The sequence below is a fragment of the Rhinoderma darwinii genome, chromosome 1, assembly GCF_050947455.1.
Source record: "Rhinoderma darwinii isolate aRhiDar2 chromosome 1, aRhiDar2.hap1, whole genome shotgun sequence".
Taxonomy (NCBI): Eukaryota; Metazoa; Chordata; class Amphibia; order Anura; family Rhinodermatidae; genus Rhinoderma; species Rhinoderma darwinii.
This window is the reverse complement of record NC_134687.1, coordinates 200,945,803-200,973,017: the sequence shown is the minus strand read 5'-3', so window position 1 is coordinate 200,973,017 and position 27,215 is coordinate 200,945,803. Positions and strand designations below refer to the sequence as shown.

General features: G+C 43.0%; 2 protein-coding genes across 4 annotated transcripts in view; one reads left to right on the top strand and one right to left on the bottom strand.

Moving 5' to 3' along the window:
- GRSF1 (G-rich RNA sequence binding factor 1) overlaps positions 1–1,726 on the bottom strand; it is a 76,394-nt gene extending 74,668 nt beyond the window's left edge. Inside the window, exon 1 of one of the 2 annotated variants that reach the window (XM_075860722.1) lies at positions 1,316–1,726. In XM_075860722.1, coding sequence (XP_075716837.1) covers positions 1,316–1,507 — 192 coding nt within the window. In that variant the 5' untranslated portion in view covers positions 1,508–1,726. The remainder of the gene's footprint in view (positions 1–1,315) is intronic. The other variant, XM_075860723.1, reaches the window with a different exon arrangement.
- Positions 1,727–1,823: 97 nt separating this feature from the next.
- The window catches only part of MOB1B (MOB kinase activator 1B), a 98,975-nt gene continuing 73,583 nt past the window's right edge, over positions 1,824–27,215 (top strand). The window contains exon 1 of one of the 2 annotated variants that reach the window (XM_075860725.1): positions 1,824–1,913. Coding sequence is in view for 1 of the 2 variants with exons in the window: in XM_075860724.1 (XP_075716839.1) it covers positions 10,845–10,858 (14 nt within the window). In the remaining variant the exon portion in view is untranslated. Of the gene's footprint in view, positions 1,914–10,737; positions 10,859–27,215 lie in introns of those variants that run through there. The other variant, XM_075860724.1, reaches the window with a different exon arrangement.

The window sequence follows — 27,215 nt, the reverse complement described above, 5'->3', positions numbered from 1 at the left end:
GCATCAGTATATGATCTGTGGGGGTCCAACACCTGGACCCCAAACAGATCAGCTGTTCTGGTGCCCGGAGGCAGCCGGATGTTATGCAGTGGTCGGTGCCGGACACAGATAGTTCCAGTCACCTTATAGCGGCCATGCTGCAGCTCTGCTCCAATTCAAGTGAATAGGAGCAGAGCTTCAGTAACCCAGCACAGCCACTATACAGTGATCGGGCCATCTGCTCCCGGCACTGATGCTGCATAGCTTCCGGTGCCCCAAGGTAGCAGTGGCGCAGGGCCCAGGTGTCAGACCCCAAAAGATCATACAATGATGACCTAACCGGTGGATAGGGTATCAGCATGAAAAACCATCCCATGCCCAGCAACCACTTTTATAGCTATGCCCTGTGCACTTCGTTACTGTTTTTGTGGTAGTTACGGCAGAGCAAAGCGTAATCTCACTGTAACCTGTCATTTACCGCGTAATCTCGCGAGATTACGCTTCCTCTGCTGTAACTACCACAGACAGTAACGGAGTGCAGAGATTGTGAATAGACATCCCGTGGAATGTCTATTCACTGTCTAAACACTTCAGTATCGTTAATGTGTTAGTATAAGAGAGCACATAGCGATCTAACAGGATCCCTATGCGCTGAGTAAATGAATGGAGAGGAGTGCATGACGCTGATTGGTCAGCATCATACACTCCTCAGCACAACGCCCACTTGGTCTAAAGTAAAAACACGCCCACTTGGGCATTAAGCAACTCATTAGCATAAATCTAAAATCGATGAAAATAGATCATTTTATTAAATAAAAAGCACTGCTGTCACCTACATTATAGCGCCGATCTCCTTATGTAGGAGATAGGCCACTTATAATGTGGTGACACAGTCTCTTTAATGGAATCTGAACCGCATCGTCTGAATGGAGCCTTATACTGTAGCTACAAACTATTTAGAGAAAAAGAGATGGTAGCCCCCTTTTTAATAAAGTTTTCTGTTCATCCATGCCATCTTTTTGGAGCCCACCACCCTCCATACAAAGGCTGACAAAACTTTTTTAACGGGTTTGCTGGGATTTTACGATCATTCTGTTTTTGAAAAATTGTGGTCTGTTATGCTGCTCTACCCAGTATGGATCCCACTAAAGTCAATGGAAGATGAAAGGATTCCATTTTAGGAGACTATCAACGTCAGTCGTGAATTTCCCTTCCATGTCGCATTAAACAGAACAATACGGCTGAGGTAAAGCCGCTAAACGTCTTATTCGTCTACCCGAACACACCTGTCACGGCCAAGACACCTCTGGACTGGGCTCCAGCATGTGCTCTTTACCTGGAAGCTGCTGGTGCAGAAGGACTTGTGCAGCCTTCTGCTCTCCTGTCCTGGAACCCACAGTCTCCCTGCCCGCCACAGACAGCTCTGTAGCTCAGGCTTTCCTCTCCACAGCAGTGCAGCTCCCCGGCCCTGGCCCCTCAGCAGAAGCTGAGCTATTGAGGCGCTGATGATTCTGCAGCTCCCGGCCATGCAGAGGAAGGGTAAACACCACACCCGGAAACCCAGGGGGGGAGCTCACCAAGGACCAGCCGACGACTCCACGGCTCCGAAACGGGAAGAAGAACTACAGCTCCCTCCAACCACCGCTTCACGTCTAACCAATGGGTGACGGTGAGAAGCCGTCGGAACTACATCTCCCAGCAATCATCGCCTTACGCCGGCAAATCAGTGAAGACGTCTCAAACGTAAACCTGATCTGCTATTTCCGGCGCGTACGCTCGGCCAATGAATGAGCTGCCACTGCAGGACTTAATTTCCCGTCATACAACGGTGTGTGCAGCTAGTAGATAGTGCCGGCTATCACGTGGAGGAGCGGATCCTTGTGACATTGTAGAAGTCACCTGACCTTGTCACCTACTCCTCGTATCCGGCTAAGGTGACACCTGTGGGATGCTTGTGTGTTACACTGATGTACCTTACATGACCTCAGAACCTAAATACTGAGGCTCAACTCAATGTTCAGACACAAAGCAGGTCACTAGAGGTCCATCTAATGCTATAATTACATAGAGTCTGTCACAACAGGTTTCTTTAACCCCTTGGAGGTACAGGCAATTTTTTTTTCCTCCCTGCCTTCCAAAAGCCATAATTTTTTTTCATTTTTCCGTTGACATAGCCTGCATGAGGCTCGTGTTTTTTTGTGGAACAAGTTGTAGTTTCTCATGGCATTATTTATCGTACCATACAATGTACTGGGAAACAAATCTTTGTGGGGTGAAATGGTTAAAAATAACAGCTTATTCCTTTGTTTTTTAAATTTTATATTTACGGTGTTCATCGTGCGGTAAAAACGTTAACTTTTGTTCTACGGGTCGATACAATTTTTTAGCAGGGCGAGCTGTAGTTTTATTGGTACCATTTTGGGGTACGTGTGACTTTGTGATCACTTTTTAATCAATTTTTTTGGGGGGCAAGGTGACCAAAAAAACAGCAATTTTGGCGTTTTTAAGTATTTTTTTTTACGATGTTTACTGTGCAGGTTAAATAATGTCATATTAGAATAGTTCAGACTTACGGACGCGGCGATACCAGTTAAGTAAATTTTTTAACATTACTTTAGTAATTTTTTTTATATAACTGTATTTTCGTTTTTCTATGTCCCCTTAGAAAACTTGAACCTGTGATCGTTGGATCGCTTGCACTATATATGGCAATACTAATGTATTGCAGTATATCGTGATTTTGACAGATTCCTATTAAAGAAGACCTCCAGTGGAAACGCAACTTTCCATGTCTGCCTTCAGTCAGTGTGTTTGGTGCAACTTTCAAATTTGTTTTTATAAAAATGTCAAAAATTTTTTGGGGGTGATACAGCTACCCTGTATACAGAGCAGATGTATCCTTCACTGGATCCTGTACTCATCAGGTCTGCGGGACTGACGGGTTAAGTGTAAGCCATTCCTGCGTATCTCTGACACGCAGGATCCACTTGTTTTCCATCACATCTAAGTTCATAACTTAGATGTGATCAATTACAGATGGATCCTGCGTGTAGGACCCGCTGGCACTGAACACGTCAATCCCGCAGACCTGACGGATTCAGGTCTCAGCGAACGATACAGCTGCTACAGGATACAGAGCCAGCTGTATCTTAAAAAGTAAAAATAATTTTTAATAAAAACTAATTTGAAAGTTGCACCAAGCACACTGACTGACGTTTTTATTAATTAAAAAAAACACTTTCAAAGGTGTCCATAGCCTTTAAAAAATAAAGCTACCATCTTGATTGTTAGATTTCCCCAGCTTTCCCTTTGTAACGTCCGCGGTCACAGACCGCAGACTCCTATCATTCTGCAGACGTCTTCCTCCCTAGAGATGACAGCAGATGCAGCCGTCCTGTCCTGCAGTGACCATGTAAAGGATTTACCAGACACAGCTTCTGTGTCGACGCCCGTGGTTAATCAGTTTGCATCTGCTCCTAGGTCTGATAGAGTGACTCGATCTGCTACCACTCAGGCTGGTAGGCTGAGGAGTGGGAGAGCCTATCACAGCACGGAGCTAGCTCCCGCCCTCGGTCTATTTATACCTTCATTTCCTGCTTTTCCTTTGCCTGTGATTCTGGCTCTGTTGTTCCTGTTTGTACTATTGACCTCAGCTTCAATTTGACCCTGGCTTTACTGTCTACTCTCCTGCTCTGCGTTTGGTACCTCGTACACTCCTGGTTTGACTCGGCTCGTTCACTACTCTTGTTGCTCACGGTGTTGCCATGGGCAACTGCCCCATTTCACTTAGCTTCTGTGTACCCTCGTCTATTTGTCTGTCGTGCACTTATTGAGCGTAGGGACTGTCGCCGAGTTCTACGCCGTCGCCTAGGACGGGCCGTGCAAGTAGGCAGGGACTGAGTGGCGGGTAGATTAGGGCTCACCTGTCTGTCTCCCTACCCCGACATTACAGACCACTAGGGTGCGCGCTCTAGCTCTTTCCCGGCCTTGAAGGGCCAGAGCACACACATGTTTTAGATTTGACTGATTGCTCCCAGATCACCCTGGACTATAAGAAGGGCCACGCCCCTTCACTCATTGCCTGAGCGTTGTTGTGTTTACCCGTGTTAGTCTTTGCAAAAGGTCCCTTAGGGGTTTCCAGGTCCCAGTGTTCCCGTTCCTGTATCCAATGCTACGTTGTTCCTGTACCGTAGAGAGTTGGAGTCGTGTTGTGTCGTATACTACGCCTGCTATATTTCACCGCGCCTGGTATCTGCCTGCTGCCAAGGTCCCATCCGAGCCTGCCATCGCTACTGTCTGTATTGCCACAGGTACCCTTATTTGAACTATAGACTTTGCCTTGGTATGCTGTTTGGCCAGCTGCTATCCCGCTATGGTGGTACTGCCCAGTGTGTCCACGCACCCATCGTGACACTCTTCCTCTCTGCTTTGCTATCAATCCCATGATGCTTCAGCACAGCATCACATGACCAGCTAAATACCATACCATTTCTGCAAGCTGGGGGACACTGTGCTTACCATTATCTCTATATTCTCCTAAATAAGCTGAGAAACCATAAGTATACAGCCAGGGAGGCTGCACTATATTCTTCCATGTTATACCTACTGTATGCGACAGGAACCTGTTTAAGTATCAGTGGTAGCTGATGATAGATGTTTCTGTCGTCGTCGTCCCCCCCCCCCCCCCTGTGCAAAACTAGTGTGGTACAGGAACCACTGAAGCTTGTGATGGGTGACACAAATATCTCTTATAGACTTACATAGAGAAAGCGTGTCACCGAGCCTGATTCACACTGCTGCTAAGCATCCATCCCAGTCTGTTATATAGAGATAGAAGCAGAAAGAAAAAATAACAGGTGATAGATTGACACATGGAATAGCATAATGGTACATGGGAAAGTTTCGTTTTGGCCGGAGTGTCCCCTTAAGCTTTGCCTTCGGCAGGGCTTAATCAGAGTACAAAGATGGCAGACCTGGGGGCCTTCATTAGGCGCCCAGGCTGCCAAGGCAACCATTGATACCTTGCGATCGCATTGTGGAGGGGCCGATGGGCAAACTGATTTGGCCGCCAGAGATGCCACGTCCGCTATGGACCATGGCATCTATGTGGTTAAACATGCAGAATCTAAGTGATCTTCGATTCCCCCTGTTGCAATGGGCTGTCAACTGTAACATACAGCCGAAACCCACTCAATATAGAGGGTGCTCAGCCCGTGAGCACGCTCCATGCTTCCCCTTGGCGGCTGTCATGTATGTGACATGTCGCAAAGGGGTTAAAGTATGGCATCTGTTAGATACCAGTGAACTAGAGAGAGCTATTTACCCTCTAGACAGCTTCTCCCGATCAGGGGGCGTAAGGCCCTGTTCACACAGAGTTTTTTTGACGTGGAAACCGCATCGGAAAACGCGCCAAAAAACGGACGGAAATGCCTCCCATTGATTTCAATGGGGGGCGGACGTGTTTTTTTACCGCGAGCGGTAAAAAAGGCTCGCGGTAATAAGCGACATGCCCTATCTTCGGGCGTTTACGCCTCTGACCTCCCATTGACATCAACAGGAGGCAGAGATAGCGTATTTCGTGGCGTTTTTGCCTGTGGCACTCAATGGGCGCGAGCGAAAACGCGGCAAACAGCGTGCAGGCAGATAAAAATAAAAAGATACAAATTCTGCCTGCAAAAAAACTCTGTGTGAACTCTGAAGCCTAAGAGAGCCTCCCAAGGGTCACTTAAAGCCCTTGTATCGCCTACATTGCATGCCGGTCCCCAGAGCAGTGTTTCCCAACCAAGGTTCCCTTTAATCTGGTCGTCGGTTCCTCACTTTCACAGCCGGCATAGACTAGACAAACAGATCTGCGCCAGAATATATAACGCTAAGCAAAAATTCTACAGTTCTATACCCCCCCCCCCCTACACCAAGCTTCTTAGAGGTAGGAATGGAAGAAGTGGTACCTCAGTAGTGCCAAGAAATGTCTGGGTTTCCTCCACAATAGTAGGGTTTTGGATTCCCTTTCAGAGGGAAAAAGATACACTTTTATCTCTGTCTTGTAATCACCATATACTTAGCTACAATTTGAGAGATGAGGAAAGTATGTAAAGTACAGGTAATTCACCACTGCAGTCGAGTTAGTGATCAGATAGGACGTGAGCAGAGGGTGGCAAGTGCAACCTCTGGATGGGAGGTACTGAACAAAGCTTTCAAGGCAGGTTTTTTTGTTTTTTTTTAAATTTGCCCCACTACCCTTAGCCCCATAGCTGTCAAATGGGCAATCATTCATTTAATTGCCACCGAACCCCTCCCCACCAATTCCCTTCCACTGTATGCCCTCTACAAATGTGCAGTTCAATACTCTCCTGTCGGCTCCATCATTCACCTCTCCTATATTTTACATGACTTGATGGAAACGAACCTGCTCGGCATCTAGTACACCGCCAGTGGACTGTAACTGGGCACTGTATAAATAAGGGTTCTGCACCAGTGAACAATAGGTGCTGTTGGATGCTACTGTATAACCAAGAAAATGGCAGCCACATGTTTTAAAAATATGGCAATAGTTCTTATAAATGTGCCCAAATTTCTTTCCTGTAACCCCATCTCTCCCACAATACACCAGTGGGAGAAAATTATCCCTGCTGGCCAAGTCTGTTTCCAGCCCAAAACCCTATCAGACTCTGTCTATTCAACTCCACACCTACACACCGAGGCGTAGCTAGGTTCTCCTGCACCCGGGGTAAAGATTCAGTTTAGCCCCCCCCAAATTCTTTCCTGACATCTCCCTCGCAATTACCATGTTTGCTCTCCCTACCAATCATTGAGGTGTAACTTTTTTTTTCACTTTTTTTTTTTTATGTAGCTGAAGCATAAAGCCATTTGTAAATTTTACAAGCAATATAGTTCTATGTGCGGTCCTTGTTTCGCGGATTCGTGATATGCAGCCATATAATGGCAGCGGATGTGTGCTTTAGGCCTCATGCCCACTTCAGTTATTTTCTTCCGGGTGCTATCCGTTGTTTTAGCTGATAGCACCCTGACACATTCATTTCAATGGGGCCATGCACACTTCCGTTGTTTTAACGGAACCATGCGGCCGTTCCCTCAAAAATAGAGCAGGTCCTGCTCCTGCCCATTTTTGACGGAACAGTCTCGGCCTTTGCATTGATTTGGTCTGTGAAACAACGGACTGCACATGGAAGCCATCCGTGTGCGGTCCGTGATTCACGGAACCGTCATTAGCGGCCGTTCAACAGCCGACAGAAGTGTGCATGAGGCCACAGTCAAATCCTTCCTCCCACTAAAACAATTTATACAGAATCCTCTCACCCCACACATAATATTTACAGTCAAGTCCCCCCTCCCACACAAAAACGATTTATAAAGAACCCCACACACACACACACACTGCCCGCGCCCCCTACTTGCACATACACAGCTGTACTTATCAGTCCGGAGCTCCGTGGAGTGATCTTGATGTTGTCAGCGGTCACACGTTGCAGGCAGGAGGAGAGTTGTGTGTAAGACTGCTCCTCCCCAGCCCTCTCTTCATCCATTCTCTCTGCCTGTCTGCTAGGTAAATAGCTGGGGCCGAACACTTCAATGATGTTCTCCTCACAGGCAGAGTGTATGGCCGGCTGCATTATATGATGCCACATGTCGCCCGAAGCACACACACTCTGCCTGTGCAAGAGAACATCGCGCATTACGTTACACCGCTCCCGCTCCTGTCCCCTGTGCTACCCCAGCTTTTAAATAAATTTAACAGCAATGGGTGGTCATGGCCCTAAACGTCTATGTGGGTACCGGCCCGGAGGGCACATGCCACCACTCCCCTGGTCAGCGCCCCCTTTCCATCCCTTGTAGTTGCCCTGCCTGTCGCCCCCCCCCCCCCCCCTAGTAATGCTCCTGCCTACATAGATTATCTATTGGAATTAATACAACGAAAGTACAGTTGTCTAACATCTAAATTTCTGCAGTTACATGTGATTGTAATTTTTAAAAGCATAGGTTTCCCTCCTGAACACTAAAGGCTGCTTTTTGAATGAGAGTCAAACTACTAATATAAAATTATATATTTAAGATAGTTGAAAATAAGAAGGCCGCATAGATAAGTGAAAAAAGGCTCTGAAATCGGATTTCACCAAAGCTAGGGTGAGGGAAAAATTATTGAAGGGTTTAAAAGGTATAAATGAGTTCTGCTACACGGAAAAGTAGAGATAAATCCAATTTATGTTGCTTAACTGGGCTTACTGCACATTTAATCTCCCGCTGGAAAGATATCTAAGGGAATATAAGCAGAAAATCCCTAAGTGCTCTTGCACACGACTGTGTGTGCCGCCTGAGTCCTGTCCGTGATCCGTGGAAAGATAGGACATTTTTCCACGGATCGGAGAGACGGGTTAGTTTTCACGGACCCGATTCACCCAATGAAGGGTGAAAACTATCGGTGCTACTCGATCATTTTTAGGGAAAAGAGAGATTTGGTCAAAACGATTGAGCGAAGAGATGTTGACATTGACCCATGGCTCTATCTATTTCATTGTGAAAATGAGTAATGTATATAAAAAAAATATCTTGTAATATTGGCAGCTGTGGGGCATTATACTGTGTGGGGAGCACTATGGGGGCAATATACTATGTGGGGGCAGTGTCTGGGGGTATATAATATACAGTAGTATACAGCAGACTCAGGGGAGAAATATTAATTCAATGATGTAGCATGCAAATAGGGGGTGTGGCATAAATCGTTCAATAATCGTAATCGAGGTTACATGTTCAATTAATCATGATTTTGATTTAGGTCATAATTGACCAGCCCTAGGTTATAGTATAACTAAGTATGGATTTTTGTATACAAAATGGAATTGCAGTTTGATCTATGAATATTGAGGAGATCTCCGGTCTATTATATATTTTATGTTTTTGTATAATGTGATATAAAAGAAAAAAATATATATAATATGTATGTGGACTCTATTCCTCTGTCTCTCTAATACTAACATTATATCAGGCAGTTACTATTTAAAGAGGCTCTGTCACCACATTATAAGTGCCCTGTCTTCTACATAAGGAGATCGGCGCTGTAATGTAGGTGACAGTAATGCTTTTTATTTAAAAAAACGATCTATTTTCACCACTTTATTATCGATTTTAGATTTATGCTAATGAGTTGCTTAATGCCCAAGTGGGCGTATTTTTACTTTAGACCAAGTGGGCATTGTAGAGGGGAATGTATGACGCTGACCAATCGGCATCATGCACTCCTCTCCATTCATTTCCTCAGCACATAGGGATCCTTTTAGATCACTATGTGCTCTCTTATACTAACACATTAACAATACTGAAGTGTTTAGACAGTGAATAGACATTCCACGGGATGTCTATTCACAATCTCTGCACTTCGTTACTCTGTCTGTGGTAGTTACAGCAGAGGAAGCGTAATCTCGCGGGATTACGCTTGATCTGCTGTAACTACCACAGAAACAGTAACGAAGTGCAGGAATTGTGAATAGACATTTGGCTTTTGGAGCTCAAATTTAGCAGGAATAGTTTGCGGAGACCATGTCGCATTTGCAAAGCCCCTAAGGGACCAAAACCGTGAAAACACCAAAAAAGTGACCCCATTTAGGAAACTATACAACTTGAAGAATCCATCTAGGGGTGTAGTGAGCATTTTGAACCCACAGGGGTTTCATAGATTTTATTAGAATTGGGCAGTGAAGATAAAAAAAATCCTTTTTTTCCAATAAGACGTAGCTTTAGCTCAAAATTTTTGCACAAAATAAATTTAATTCCTGTTGTCATGTTGGCGTTGTGGTAGGGATATGGGTTCCCTCGCACACATCTGTTGGGATTGTCCGCTTATTAAACCCTTTTGGCATACAGTCTCTAAACACAATTCAGTGTATTACCGGGAAAACAATATCTTTATCAACTCCCTTGATATTAATTTGGGCCCCTGGCCTTTCCTTTCAACCAGCCAAAAATGACTTCACTACCCATCTCCTCACTGCTGCAAAACTCCTTCACTGGAGATCCAGAGATCCTCCATCCATACAACAATGGTACGACGAAATAGATCACATTTGCAGGATGGAGGAACTTGCAAGTCGGGAGGTTAGGAACCATTCTAAATTTGCCTCTATGTGGAATCCTTGGTGGTCCTTTAGGAATACTTCTCCGACCCTCCATTCTTTGCCTACTTTACCTCCCTCTCCTCACCCAAAATAGTTCCTCCCTTTCTTTGGATTCTATTTTGGGACATTTGTTGTCATCCATCTATATAATTTAAAAGCCAGTAATACTAGATTCTCCCCTTTGATGCCTACGTAACATATCCAGCACCTAACTATCTATCTGCATGGAATATTGTATATTTGTTTTTGTTTAGTATTCTCTTATTATTTGTATGTTTCTCTTTACTTAACCTGTTCCGTTCCTGGATGTTGAACTTGTCTTCCTCAATGCTATCTTTTTTGTTTTTGCCACTCAGGGCCTTAGTGCCTTATGTGTAAGATTGTTATTACACTGGACAGCATGTGCCTTATGCTTTTATTTTCTTTATTTTGTAACAATTTCTGCTTGAATCTTGCCGGAACATGTTTTCTGTTTGTAAAAATTAAAAAGTAATAAAAATTATTTAAAAAAAAAAGAAATACAATTGCGGTGTTATTGTGGTCTAAGTTTTCCAAGATAATTTCTGTCCTTGTTGTCATCCTTTTCCTTTTTAAATAAAGTTGTTGAAAAAAAAAGACATTGTGCAGCGTGTGGTTCACACCCCCATCTCAGGCAGAAGGATTACAGCTGCTGTTTTGAGTGGACTGTCACCTCCTGCGCTCTGCTGCTGTCCCTGCTGCTGTCGGCTTAGCAAGGAGATGAGCTTCTTGTTGTGAGTGTCAGTGTGCTTGTCACCCATGTCACCCCTGCATTGTCACCAGGTGCTATGTGCTCTGACACTGTCTTCCTGTCTGCACAATCTGTCATTTTCTCTCTATTGTCGCAGAGTGATCTGTCCATTGTCATCCAGAATTAAGTGTCTGTCACTCTCTATCATATCCTTTGTCTTGACTCGGCATTGAATTCAGTGCATTTCTAGTGGTAGAATATGTAGCAGGCATTTTCTAGTGGTGTGTTGCTCTGAACATTATAGAATGTGGCTTTGTATTCTCCTCTGCAGCTGTCATATACATAATGGCCAGAAGGATCCTATTCGTAAACTTTTCAGGACATCTGGGCCTGGTCTGCATAGTTCTTCTCACTCAGTATGATATTCTGGGATTCTCGTCCTCAGGAAAGTAACATATAACAGGACTAGGGCATTGGGGGCACAATATGGTATCTTATCAAATCTGGATTTGTTGCTGTGATAGAATTGAATGCATTATATTTATATGTTAAAGAGACTGTCATGTCTATCTTAATACGTGCCACTGAAAGGACCCCGGAAGGTACCATCAGGGGGCTGTTAGTGATTGGCTGAGAGTGACCACTTGACTAGCTCCAAAACTAAAGTGGGATGTGTAGCCCTAGGGCGATAGTGGGGTACCTGCCTATCTCACCCTTATTACTATGCATCCTGGTTTGGGGGACCCTCAGTGGCGGAGGGATATCACATAAAGGAGTCAGTCACAGCACCGGTTTATGCGACTGACTTCTGCTGACTGGTTTCTCTGTGTGTCTAGGACGGGAAGTGCATATTAGATTAATTGAAGAGCACCTTTATCCTAGGCCCTCCCCCCTTGAGTGCAGAGGGCCCTGAGAACTACTCAGCCTTGGGAGATGCTGAGGCTGACCATGATGACACCATTGCATTTTGCTTACAGAGTACTACCTTTCAACCCCCCCAAATCGAGACTTCCAGGGCTGTTCAGTGGTTACAAATGTCATATCTAGGTGGCAGCAAAAATTCCATCTTGCACACAAATTTGTGTGCAACAGTCATACCCATAGCTATGCCATAGCTAGTCCAGTAGAAGTGAATGGTGGTATAATGGAGGCTACAATACTCATTTCACATCATTTGGCCTATGCAACCTCTAACTGTTATGTAAAGTTCTCATCACACACAAGGACACTATGTATTAAGTACAGCACAGCCTCCATGTTTATCAAATTAGGTTACATGTAGATTTCACCCTATGTATTGAAAGAGAGAAATCTGCAGTGAAAAGCTGTGGCTTTATCGCAACATACTGTAATGAGCATTTGCAACATACTAAAATTTCCATGCAGATTTTTTCCGCTACATGTGGATGGGGTTTTGAAAACCCCATCCACATGTATTGTACTGTATATTGCTGCAGATTTACGGTGCAGAATCCGCACCGCAATTTTGCCACTTCTGAATAGATATATCGATTTGAATGGATAATACATATGTAAGTGTTTTTGTTTATTTTTACAAATTTTGATAACATGACGGTAATCCGAAAAGACACAGCAGTGTTTCTGGTAAAACATCTTAGGGAGGACACTGAAGATAGTCATTTATTAGGTACTATACTGCGGCTTTTAGACATCCAGACATGTGATTGGAGATTATTGAACATCTGTTTTATGTTCAGGTTAAAAAGAGGCTCCGACCCCCTGTATGCTCTGTGACGTTAATGTCCTATACATGCATGGTAGGAAAGGGAACAGCAATACTGCCTACTTATCAGTGTATGTTTTCTTAAAAATAGATTAAAGTCTAAGATAAGACTCCAGTGCTAACAGGCCCTTATTGTATTAGCTTAACCAGTTCATGACCAGGCACTGTTTAAGCCAGTTTTAGCATGCGTTACTTAAAGGGGTTTTCCCATCTTGGACATTTATGGCATATCCACAGTATATGCCATGAATGTCCGATAGATGGGCGTCCCACCTCTGGGACCAGCACCTATCTCTAGAACGAGGCCCCCTAAACTTTGTGTTAGCTTACTTGGCTCCCGCTACCTCCGGGCCACAACTTAGTTAGGTGGTCGGGAGTTACGGAAACAGCCGAGCTCACTGAGCCACGCGGTTTCCGTAACTCCCATAGAACACCTCTAAATATAATAAAGCGCCATACACTGCACCTCTAACTATAATAGCGCCATTCACTGTCCCTGATTATAATAGTAGCATACACTGTATCCCACACACACACCCTGTAGATAGTGCCCCCATAGCTCCCTGTAGATAGTGACCCCCATAGAGCCTCTGTAGATAGTGCCCTACATAGAAGCCCCTGTAGATAGTGTCCCACATACAGCCCTCCGTGGATAGTGCCCACATATGGACTCCAGAGCTGCAAGGCAATCGTGCTAACCACTGAGCCACAGTGCTGCCCTACATATAGCTTCCCCTATAGATAGTGCTCCACGTATAGCCCACCTCTGTAGATGGTGTCTCACATATAGCTCCCCCTGTATATAGTGTCCCACATATAGCCCACCCCTGTAAACCGTGCCCTACATATAGCCCCCCTGTAGCTAGTGCCCCACAGGTAACCCACCCCTGTATATAGTGTCCCACATATAGCCCACCCCTGTATATAGTGTCTCACATATAGCTCCCCCTGTATATAGTGTCCCACATATAGACCCCCCTGTATATAGTGTCCCACATCCCCACATATAGACCCCCCTGTATACAGTGGCCCACATCCCCACATATAGATGACCGCCCCCTGTAGATAGAGTCACCTGTAGATAAGGCCACTCACAGTTTTATTAGAAAAAAACAAAAACTTTACATACTCACATGATTCCGTTCCCGCACTGTCCAATGGCAATGCAGATCTGCTCTCTTCTGAGCAGGTCTGCTCGAGCTGAACGTCGCGTCGTTCAAAGACGCTGATTGGCAGGGCAGAATGACTTGCCCCGTCAATCAGCGCCTTTCAAGCACGGAAGTTAGCGTCTTTGAAAGGCGCTGATTGGTTGGGTAAGTCATTTTGCCCAGCCAATCAGCGTCCTCGATAGGCGCTGAATGGTCGGGCACGGAACATGCCCGGCCATTCAGCGCTAATGCATGTATTTGTACCTGAGTGCTATAGACGCAGGTACAATTACTGCAAGATGGGGTGGCTGTCGCTAGCACCGGGGCCCCATCCGGTGCTAGCGATCCCTACAGGCATGAGAGGGTCTGTGTCGCCCGGCCCATACATGTTAGTGGCTCGGCGGCGCGGGCCACATAGTAGCGGTGCTACCGCTGTAACATAACGGCTGCTGGCGACGCCACCGGTCATATGGGAGGGGGGGCGTGTCGGCTGGCGGCACAAGCTCCCTCAAGCCGTGGGCCCTGTATCAGCTGCTACTGCGGTAGTTACGCCACTGCTCCTGACATATACAGATGTAGTCATCTTTATCTTGAGTCTTAACGAATTAAGAAAGAAAGTCAAGAAACTTTAAATTGACTTTTCAATGGCTTTTTTTGTGCTGGGGTTTTCTTTGTTCGTGATATTGTGGGAATTCCGACCCGAACCTTAACCGCACCAACATTCAACTTAAGGAGTGCAGCCCATCTTACAACTATATCCTGTGGCTATGTCATAAATGTCCCTTATGGGAAAACCCCATGCCGCGGTGAATAGCAACCGCGGCATGTAAACCGTTAGAAGGGGTTCGGCCCACTCCAACAGCCCCCCCACAACGTGATCGGAGGGCGCCGATGGTTGTCATGGCAGCCTGGGGGCCTAATGAAGGCCCTCAGGTCTGCCTTCTGTCTGTCTCTGTTAAGCCATGCCTCCAGCAGGGCTTATCAGAAGCCTGTAAAAATTACAATATACTGCAATACATTTGTATTGCAGTGTATTGTACCAGTGATCGAACGATCACTGGTTCAAGTCCCCTAGGGGAACTAATAAAATGTGTAAGAAAAAAGTTAGATACATTTTCAGGAGTGTAAAAAATATAAAAAGTTAAAGAAAAAAAACCTTTTCCCATTTTTCTCCAAGCACAATGTAAAAAAATAAATTTGTATCGCTTGTCCGTAAAAGTCCGAACTATTACAATATACCATTATTTAACTCGAACGGTGTAAAAAAAAAATTGAAAACATCAGAATCCTTCTTTGCTCACCTTAGCGCTACATTTTTTTAAATAAGTGATCAAAAAACCGTGTGTACCAAAAAAATGGTGCCAATAAAACCTACAGCTCGTCCCACAAAAAATAAGCCCCCACAGCGCTCAATCAATGAAAATATATAAAAGATATGGCTCTCAGATTTTTTTTTTAACATATTTTTTTTTTGTAAAAGTAGTAAAATATGAAATAACTTTTTCCTAATTTCTGTTGGCTAAAACCTGGGTGCGTCTTATAGTCCGAAAAATAGTGTATATAGCCCCATCATATTGAAGTTGTTCTCATTTACTGTCCCCAGTGGGGCTCACACTCTAAATGCCCTATCTGTACATAGAGTGTGGGAGGAAACCAAAAAACACGGAGAGAACATACAAACTCCTTGCAGATGTTGCCCTTGGTTGGATTTTAACCCAGGAACCCAGTGCTGCAAGGCAACTAAGCTGACCACTGAGCCACGTGTTGAATGTTTCCTGACATTATGACATTGATTGTTTCTCAGGAGTCCTTGGATCTATGCTGTAGGGGGGGGGGGAGAGCTGGGCCTCTTGCTTTCTTTTATTTTCCTCCCCACATGCATTTTGACGTTGCTCTGTAAAGGCCATGTATTTCCATTATTCATGATTGTCATACAGGCAACAAAAGCATGGTGCTTGTGATGTATATCAGACTCCATCAAGTGCATTTAGAGATCATCTACATCTATTTCACTGAGCCGAAGTAATACTTCTTTTAAAAAAAGAAGACTGAGGTATTTTACAAGGGTACAGAAAGAATCTGGAAACTTTCTGTAAATGTTTAAGTTCCAAAACATTCTTCAACAACAATATTCAAATTGAAAAACTGCAGTTTTTCACGTCCGAGGAGCACCCGTGCAGGGCGCGTTGTCACAGATCCCCTGTAGACTAGAGTCTGGAGGGATGTGTGACATGCAGTAAAATAGGACATGTCCTACTTTTTCACTAACCCTTTACACGCTCGGTTGAAACAACGATCGTGTGAACGGCCCCATTGAAGTAGATAAGTCCGTGTGACGGCCGTTGTTTTAACGTCAGCCACACGGACTACTTATACACTCGTCTGAATGAGCCCAAAGACCAGGTTCAAAACTGGCACATACACTTGGGTCCAGAATTATTTGGACAGTGACACAAGTTTTGGCATTTTAGCTGTTTACCAAAACATTTAATATACAGTTATATAATCGATATGGGCTTAAAGTGCAGACTCTCAGCTTTAATTTGAGGGTGTTCACATCCTAATTTGAGGAAGAGTTTAGGAATTACAGCTCTTTAATTTGTAGCTGCCTCTTTTTCAAGGGACCAAAGGGAATTGTACAATTCCCTCGTTAATCCATCATCAATTAAGCATGTAAAAGGTCTGGAGTTGATTCCAGGTGTGGCATTTGCATTTGGAAGCTGTTGCTGTGAACCCACAACATGAGGTAAAAGGAGCTCTCAATGCAAGTGAAACAGACCATTGTTGGGCTGAAAAAAATGAAGAAATCCATCAGAGATATAGCACAAATGTTAGGAGTGGCTAAATCAGTTTGCTACATTCTTGAAAAAAAAAAAAAGCGCACTGGTGATCTCGTGAACTCCAAAAGGCCTGGATGTCCACGGAAGACAACAGTGGTGGATAATTGCAGAATCCTTTCCATGGTGAAGAAAAACCCCTTCACAACATCTACCAAGTGAAGAACACTTTCCTGGAAGTAGGTGTATCAGTATCGAAGTCTACCATAAAGAGAAGACTTCATGAGAGCAAATACAGAGGGTTCACAACAAGGTGCAAACCATTAATCAGCCTCAAAAATAGAAAGTCCAGATTAGACTTTGCCAAAAAATATCTAAAGAACCCAGCCCAGTTCTGGAACAGCATTTTTTGGACAGATGAAACGAAGATGAACCTGTTCCAGAATGATGGGAGTAAGAAGGTATGGATAAGGCTTGGAACAGCTCATGATCCAAAGCACACCACATCCTCTGTAAAACATGGTGGAGGCAGTGTGATGGCATGGGCATGCATGGCTGCCAAAGGCACTGGGTCACTAGTATTTATTGATGATGTGACTGAAAACAGAAGCAGCCGGATGAATTCTGAAGTGTTCAGGGATATACTTTCTGCTCAGATTCAACCAAATGCAGCAAGGTTGATTAGACGTCGCTTCACAGTACAGATGGACCATGACCCAAAACCTATTGCGAAAGCAAACCAGGAGTTTGTTAAGGCAAAGAAGTGGAATATTCTGCAATGGACAAGTCAATCACCAGATCTTAACCCGATCGAGCTGCATTTCACTTGCTTAAGACAAAACTTAAGGCAGAAAAACCCACAAACAAGCAACAACTGAAGACCGCTGCAGTAAAGGCCTGGCAAAGGAGGAAACCCAGTGTTTGGTGATGTCTATGGGTTCCAGACTTCATTGCCTGCAAAGGATTCTGTACAAAGTATTAAAAAAACAAAACATTTTATTTATGGTAATGTTAAATTGTCCAATTACTTTTCAGCCCCTGAAATGAGGAGGCTGTGTAGAAAAATGGTTGCAATTCCTAAACGTTTCACAGGATATTTTTGTTCAACTCCTTAAATTAAACCTACACTTCAATTGCATCTCCGTTGTTTCATTTCAAATCCAATGTGCTGGCATGCAGAGCCCAAATCATGAAGATTGTGTCACTGTTTAAATAATTCGGGACCTAACTGTAGTTATACAGTATAGCCCTAGCATACAAGGCTAAAAAGAAATGGTGTGACGTGTTTGAACACCTTTCAAATTTACCTGCCAAAGCAAAATACTCCTATAGAATATATTTCGTGATGCTGAGAGGATTAGTATGGAGATATAGGGGCTCATTGTGCCTCTAGTCAGGCTCCGTATACATCGCGCTTTAAAGATTAAAAAATGCCTTTAATCATATGTTACATATATGGACAGTGGCGTCAGGGGCTCCTCCTGGAGCGAAACCCCATCCACAGCTACAGAGGCACTATCTACAGGGGGGTGTCACTCTGCTCTTGCTCACATTCACCTTCCAGCCAGGTGCTGCCGGAAAGTGGATGAGACAGCACCTGGCGTTCATTCGGCCACAGTTAAAATAGATAGTATACGGCACCGGACCTCCCTGGGAGCCGTACCCAAAAACGCAGGTAACGTTTTTGGATCCAGCTCCTGCACAGGTCCAGTGCTGTACAGAGCCACAACTCATTTACCTTGTGCCAGGACAGATCCCATAGACAGCTAAGGGATCCGTTCTAGCATCAGTTTCCCTCCTCCAGTTTTGCAACATGCCGGAGGGAAACTGACAGGAGCAACGGACATATGTGAACGGCCCCTAAGACATAATGCAACAGAGCTGGATGTAAAAAGTTCTGGTTCAAGACTATCAGCAATGTACAAAGGCAAATAAAACCAATGTATCATGTGGGTTGAGGTGCTCACAACCCATGTTACCGTATGTAGTACAAAGAAGGAGAAGATAACCCCATCAATTCACAGGTAGGCTCTTCAGGCTAGTTCAGTCCTGGAATCCCTCATTGCAGACCATGGTGATATTGCATGTATGCTGTGAGCATACATGCAGCAGCATAGCAGCAATGAGATACATCAATGCATAACTAGGAAGATTTACCATTCACGTGCAGCAGTGTATCTGCTCTTAGCGGTAGGGATCGGCATAAGGACTTTTTTGTTGAATAGCAACGTGTGGGCGGCATTATTATGTTGGAAAAATTAGTTCCAAGTACTAGGGAAAAAGTATTGTTTGGATTAAATGCATGTATTTCTACTATTTGCTGCAGGGAAAACAATAATGCAATTGTCTGGCAATATCTTGTGTAAAATTTTCATTTACGGGCTTTGGCTCTGTTTACGATATTCCATCAAGCTTCCATTGGTTTTTTAAGCTAGAATAGCGTAGTCTGCTGCACTGTTATTGTTGTAACATAAGGACACCTGAAGGACCCCAACATACATCAATGGTTTCTGTCAGCATTTGTTAGGATCCATTTCAAAACACATCCATCAAAGCTCATGGCTCAGTTAATGTGAAGCGAACCATGGTGTTTTTTCTCACTTTGTCGGGAAGTACTATCTGTGGTAATGAATGAGAGGCCAACGTATGACTCGCTACTGGTATAGACATGGAGGCACTACTGGTTTTGTCAAGTCTCTTTTAGAGAGAAATAGAGAGGTACTACTATCTGTACCTACATTATTTAGGCTATGTTCACATCAAGTTTTTTGGCCTACATTTGACGTATACGCCGAGAAAAGCTACCCACATATACGTTAAATGTAGGCTGGAACGTGGCATCCAGAAAAGGAGAAAAACGGTGGAACTGGTCCATGATGCAAAGAAAGCTTTATAGCTTTATTAACTGAATAATTAGACGTTTCAAGACTCAGAGTTTTTTTTCAACACTGGCATGCGTCACCCATACGCTATAATAATATCCGTTTAACGGATACATCAGGAAAAGGGGTTATAAGAGTTAAACGAACACCATTACAGTCTATGGGTGATGAATACCACTGTTAGGCATCCGTTAACCACATAATGGCATCCATTTAACTGATACATCGTGAAAAGCTTAACACGTTTTTCATCCGAGTGGCACCCGATAGTTTTCACAAACCCATTCACTTCATTGGGTGAATCACAGACCCGATTCTCCGATCCGTGGAAAGATCGAACATGTCCTATCATTCCACAGATCACGGACGGGACTCGAGCAGCACACACGGTCGTGTGCATTAGCCCTTACTTCTGAAATGTACTCGAAAACTTACCTAATAATAAAATAGGCCATACTCTCAGCTGCCTTAACATCACTTTACAATTGGCAGAAAATTATAATTTAAAGGGTAACTAACCGTTCAACAAACTTCTGACATGTCATTGTGACATGTCAGAAGTTTTAATCACTGGGGGGCCTGAGCACTGGGACCACCACCGATCGCTAAAACGAAGCGGCAGAAGTGCGAACAGAATGCTTTGGACGGCATCCGAGTGGCACCCGATAGTCTTCACGGACCCATTTACTATAGCGGGTGAATCGGATCCGTGAAAAATGGTCCGAGGAATGATAGAACATGTCCTATCTTTCCTCCGATCACTGACGGGACTCGGGTGGCACACTCGATCGTGTGCATGAGGCGTACCCTTTAATGTATCATATGCTAGTTGTTTTTACATCCATTTCACTTAGCTGTCAGATTGCCAACAAATATTTTACCCTAAAAATAATTCTTACGAGAAAAAGTATGCAATAGGTATTAAAAACTGCCGAGAACTATTATTAGGTCTCAGTATATGAAGTCTTTGTATCCTGTAAATTATGCAATCATATTCTTCCAGAATGAAGGAATCCCAGTTGTATTAATTTCCCTGTTAAATGATTAGTTGTGCTGCCATTTTTGTTGTTCTCTAAACTAAATAGGTTGTGTATTAGTCATCTAGCAACCTCTACTCTATTTCCACTTGGCTTTAATCCATTCAGTGATGGCAACTTAAAGAGGCTCTGTCACCACATTATAAGTGCCCTATCTCCTACATAAGGAGATGGGCGCTATAATGTAGGTGACAGCAGTGCTTTTTATTTAAAAAAAAAAAACAATCTATTTTCACCACGTTAGGAGCAATTTTAGATTTATGCTAATGAGTTGCTTAATGCCCAAGTGGGCGTACTTTCACTTTAGACCAAGTGGGCGTTGTACAGGGGAGTGTATGACGCTGACCAATCAGCATCATGCACTCCTCTCCATTCATTTACTCAGCGCATAGGGATCCTGCTAGATCCTTATGTGCTGTCTTATACTAACACATTAACAACACTGAAGTGTTTAGACAGTGAATAGACATTCCACGGGATGTCTATTCACAATCTCTGCACTTCGTTACTGTTTCTATGGTAGTTACAGCAGAGCAAAGCGTAATCTCGTTGTAACCTGTAATCTACAGCGTAACCTCGCGAGATTACGCTTGCTCTGCTGTAAGTACCATAGAAACAGTAACGAAGTGCAGGGATTGTGAATAGACATCCCGTGGAATGTCTATTCACTGTCTAAACACTTCAGTATTGTTAATGTGTTAGTATAAGACAGCACATAAGGATCTAGCAGGATCCCTATGAGCTGAAGAAATGAATGGAGAGAAGTGTATGATGCTGATGATTGGTCAGCGTCATACACTCCCCTGTACAACGCCCACTTGGTCTAAAGTAAAACACGCCCACTTGGGCATTAAGAAACTCATTAGCATAAATCTAAAATCGCTAATAAAGTGGTGAAAATAGATAGTTTTTTTTAAAATAAATAGCACTGCTGTCACCTACATTATAGTGCCGATCTCCTTATGTAGGAGATAGGGCACCTATAATGTGGTGACAGAGCTTCTTTAAAGATCAAATACATGTGGACTGTTGGAAGGAGGCCTTAAAATGGTCATAAAGATTACATTTTTGTTAATTACACCAATTTCAACTGGATCCACCTGCAGTCAGATAGTCTTGATGTTAAATGTTGGGTGAAACAAGGATCCGACAGGCGGCGGAAAATCAAACACAAATCTAATTACACAAATGGTGTCACAAAGTTTAAAATATAACCTTTACTTGAATAATTGATAAAAATAAAAAGCTCTTAATACACCACAAAGACAGACCATGCAAATGGAGTGGAGAAATAATATAAAAAATTTAATGTTATTATCAATTCCGCTGTACCTTGTCCACGAGTAGTAACTGCTCAGGTCGTCTAAACAGGCAGTGTAGGCAGGGTTCTTTTAACTTTCCCTGGATAACCCTTACACAGTGCCTAGTCCTATTTCTTGAAGAGGATCAACAGGGCTACCGCCCAAAAAATTATGACCCACTCCCGGCGGCTACTCTGGCAGATGGCTCTAAACAGCCCTGGTGTACCTCCCTACGCTTTTTGTCCTGCCTATCAGCATGGACTCATCAGGGGAATTTGGTAGGGGCTTATGCTATACAAATTTTGTAGAGGCCAAGGGGTTTTTGACCGCGTGGCACCGTGTGAATACACCCATAGATGCCGTTGTCAATAGCAATGGGCGGCCCCCTTAGACGCAATTGCAGGGTGCCGATCGTTGTCAAGGCAGCCTGGGAGCCTAATGAAGGCCCCCAGGTCTGCTATCTTTGTGCTCCTATTAGGCCCTGCCAGAGGCAGGGCCAATATTGCAGTATATTGTACAAGTGATCCAATGATCGCTGGTTCAAGTCCCGTAGAAGGACTAAGAAAAAACTGTTGAATAAAGTTTTTTTTATATACCAAAAAATATTAAAAGTTAAAAAAACATTTTCTCCCTAAAGCATTTGAAAAAATAAATAAACATAATTGGAATCGCCGCATCCATAAAAGTCTGAACTATTACAATTTAACATTATTTAACCTGAACGGTGAACGTAGAAAAAAAATAATAATTCAAAAACACCAGAATCGCTGTGTTTAAAAAGTGATCCAAAAGTCTTATGTACCCAAAAATTGTACAAATAGAAACTACAGCTTGCCCTGTAAAAAAATAAAATAATCCCTCATATCTCCTAACCCGTTAAGGACGCAGAAAATTTTTGTTTTTTCCATTTTGTTTTTTCCATTTTGTTTTTTTCCTCCCCGCCTTCCAAAAGCCGTTACTTTTTTATTTTTCCATCGACATAGCCGTGTGAGGGCTTGGTTTTTGCAGGACGAGTTGTCGTTTTTCATGACACCATTCAATGTCCCATATAATGTACTGGGAAACCGAAAATAAATTCTTTGTGGGGTGAAATGGGCAAGAACCAGCGATTCCACTATTTGTTTTTTGGGTTTCATTTAAACGGCATTCATTGTGCGCCATGTTAGCGACATGTTGGCTGTATTCTAGGTGATTACGGCGATACAAAATGTGTATATATATATAGATTTTTTTACTCTTTTAAAAGAAAGTATTTGTTAAAAAAAAAATGTGCCTACATTCTAAGAGCAGTATCTTTTTTATTTTTCAGTCGATTGAGCGGTATGAGGGCTTATTTTTTATGGGGAAAGCTGTAGTTTTTATTGGGGTACATGCAACATTTTGATCACTTTTTAAAAAACAGAAATTATAGCGATTTAAACATTTTCTTTACAGCGTTTGTCGTGCGGCTTCAATAACGTTATATTGTAATAGTTTAGCCTTTTAAGGATGTGGCGATACAAGTTATGTTAATTTTATTTTTATTTTTTTAATTACTTTATGGGAAAAAATGGCAAAAGGGTTTTTTTTTTTGTTATTTTTTGAACGCTGAATATTTTTTTCTTTTTGTACATTAAAAAAAAGTTTTTAGTTTTTTTTGTTTAGAAGTCCTTAGAGGACATGAACCAACGATAAATGGATCGCTTGCACTATATACTGCAAAACTAATGTATTGCAGTATAGAGTGATATATAGTGATTTTTACGCGCTGCCTCTGGTAGGCATTAATAGGAGCAGAAAGACGGCAGACGTTGGGGCAATGACCAACATCGGCACCCCGTGGTCACGTCACGGTGGGACCGACTGACTGTTGAAGGAGGCCGCCCCCCCCCTCTTTCTAACGGCTAAGATGCCACAATCGATATTGATCGTGATCTTTGATTCTACACATTGCAGTGAGGTTTCGACTGGAACACCCGCTCAGGTTGGAGCACGCTCAGCTCGTGAGCCCACTCCATACTTCCCTTTGACGGGTGCTACATACATGTCGTTAAGGGGTTAATTGACAGAAAAATAAAAAAGTTATTGCTCTGGCAACACTAAACAATTAGATTTTTTTTCCTTGTAAAAGTAGTAAAACAAAAAAAAACTATAGAAATTTTGTATCGTCGTAATCGCATTGACCCACAGAATAGTTAACATGTGGTTTTATTGCATGGTGAATGTCGTAAAAACGAAACCCCAAAAAAGTTGGAGGAATCGCTGTTTTTTTCCCATTACACCCCACAAAAATGTTTAATTATATGGTACAATAAATGTTAGCATGAAAAACTATAACTCGTCCTGCAAAAATCAAGCCCTCATACGGCATTATAGACGGAAAAATAAAAAGTTATGACTTTTGGAAGGTGGTGGAGGAAGAAACGGCTGCGACGGGAAGGAGTTAATACACATATGGTTTGCTCTGTTATCTGTAATTGTAGTGCAGCTTATTATCCATGACTCACATTCGCTAGTACTGCTACAATCTTCTGTTTTCCTGTTTTGCTCAGCATGGCCAGAGCCGTCCATTTCCTTATTGGCATTAAACAATGCAATTATGTTTAGACAATTCAAGTAATACTTGATCTTGAATTCTTATCATGATTCTTGTTTTTTTCTCTGGACAGAGGAGGAACCGGAAAATATTCTTGCCAGCAAAACAATCCTTTATCTTTCTGAAACGTGCATTTACATAGGTTTCAGTTGAATTCAGTTCTGGCCCTAAAAAAAATAAAAATGGATAATGAAGTTATGACAGTTGCGGTCCGTAATGCGGCCTAAAGTCCCTTTTACACGGAGCAATGATCGCCCAAATGATCGTTCCCAATCATTGCGTAGTTTAAACATGCCCGCCAAACGACAAAAGAGAAAACGCTTGTTTTTCATTGATCTCATCTTTTATGTGGGCTTAAAAATATGCTTTATCAGCTGGGGTTTTGCTGCCGACAATAATGTAAAGTGTATGAGAGAGTATCTGGCCATGCAAAAGGACACTGTTCACACTGGATTTTTTGCAGGCAGAAAAAAATCTTGAGGCAGATTTTGAACTACCTGCACGTAATTTTTGTCCGTCTTTTTTTTGCACTGTTTTTCGCCCATGGCCATTGAAGCTAATGCAAGGGCCGTAGGAAAAAAAATGCAGCAAAGAACTTTTAGAAACTAGCGCCACATGCTTTTCTGCGAGGTCACAGGCGGAAACCGAGCCATTTTTTGGCCCTGATTCCGACGTGGTTATCGCATCAAAATCAGCGCCAAAAAACTGAACTGAAAACCTGGGCTATACACAGAAGTTTGTTTTGACTATTTAAAACATGTTTGCAATTTTAAAGAGTTTTTCAAGAAATTTCCACATTACTCTATAGAAAAGAAAAATAGCTACTACTTTGTAAAATCACTCAAATATCCCATCAAGTAGTGATTTAAAAAAAAATCTAGTATTTTTCTTGAAAGTAGTGATTTTCAAGAGATTGTATGAACTATTTCTTGAATTAGAGAGAGAGAGAAAATAAACCGTCATGATTTTACTTGACATGACAACTCTCTTAGCCAGTGACCAAAATCAATGAACAAAAAAAAAAAAGCACACCAAGTTCTCGCAAGTCTGCATGTCTTGGTCTATGCTTTTGAAAGGGGGAGCACATCATTAGGGTATGTGCACACGACCTATTTTCAGAAGTAATTGAGGCGTTTTAAGCCTCGAGTTACACCTGAAAAGATGGCTCCAATACGTCTGCAAACATCTGCCCATTGCTTGCAATGGGTTTTACGATGTTCTGTTCAGACGAGGTGTATTTTTACGCGTCGCTGTCAAAAGACTGCATCAAAGAAGTGCAGGACACTTCTTGGGACATTATTGGAGCCGTTTTTCATTGACTCCATTGAAAAACCGCTCCAATTACGTCCGTAATGGACGCCGCGAAAAACGCTAGTACTTGCAAAAACTTCTGAAATTCAGGAGCTGTTTTCGCCTGAAAACAGCTGTGTAATTTCAGCCGTATTTCGCGTTTGCGTGTGAACATACCCTAACATTTCCAGTGCAAGCCAAACTTGGAGGATGTTTGAATTGACCTGTAACAGTCAGGTTTACAGACTTAATTTATTGTGACACTGAGCTTATCCATGAATTAATGTCCAGTGCTAAAAAATTGATGGCCAATCCTCAGAATAGGCCATTAATATCTCATCAGTCGGGGTCCGACTTCCAACACCCCCGGCGATCAGCTGTTTTAAAGGCGCCGCAGCTTGAGTTTGAACACTTTAGTAGACTTAGCAACTTCAAGGACAATTACACCAAGATGGATGTGCTAAATGTCTCCTTTCCTTTGGAAAGGGTTACCCGTCTGAGCTCCACGTTCCCCTGTTCATGGCACTCTTCCTGCATCAAATGTTTTGGTGTTTCGCTCACCCCAGACGAAATGCCCTATACTCGTTAATCTACACTGCCTTACTCAGGAAAAAGATTACTGATCTCCAATCATATAAGCAGGGGGAGTACTGTCCTAGTTCAGGAGAATCTTGAGGTACGCGCGCTCTTTCTTGGTTTTTACCCTCTGCTATACCCAGAGTAAATGCCATGTCTTATCTCTCCTACCCTCTTCTGACCTTATCGGATCACCTTTTGCTGAGGTGGTCGTCTATCTGCTCGACCTAGTCCCCTGACACCTTTCCTTAACAACCTTGCTTTCCCCCCAGGTGTGGGGGCATGGTTACCTCATTCGGGTGGTGGTGGATCACACGTGACTTCATGGCAGGATTTTTAACATTACCGCTAGCTGACTTGTTGCTTTTTATGTCCGCTCATACCCGCTACTGTTTCAAATTTGAAATAGCTGCTTTAAAGAGGCTCTGTCACCACATTATAAGTGCCCTATCTCCTACATAATCTGATCGGCGCTGTAATGTAGATTGCAGCAGTGGTTTTTATTTTGAAAAACGATCATTTTTGAGCAAATTATGAGCAATTTTAGATTTATGCTAATTCGTTTCTTAATGCCCATCTGGGCGAGTTTTTACTTTTGACCAAGTGGGCGTTGTACAGAGGAGTGTATGACGCTGACCAATCAGTGACATACACTTCTCATTGTTCCAGCCCAGCTTCTTTCACTGCTCAATCACACTGTGCTGTGGATCATGCTGGGCTGGAACAATGAGAAATGTATGACGCTGATTGGTCACTGATTGGTCAGCGTCATACACTCCTCTGTACAACGCCCACTTGGTCAAAAGTTAAAACACGCCCAGTTGGGCATTAATAAAATAATTAGAATAAATCTAAAATTGCTCATAACTTGCTCAAAAATTATCGTTTTTACAAAATAAAAACCACTGCTGTAATCTACATTACAGCGCCGATCAGATTATATAGGAGATAGGGCACTTATAATGTGGTGACAGAGCCTCTTTAATTTACCCTCTCCCTTTTAGCGACATCTCCGTGCTCACTCACTTAAACAAGTTTGAATGTTTATTTCTGTCTCCCCATCCACCTAA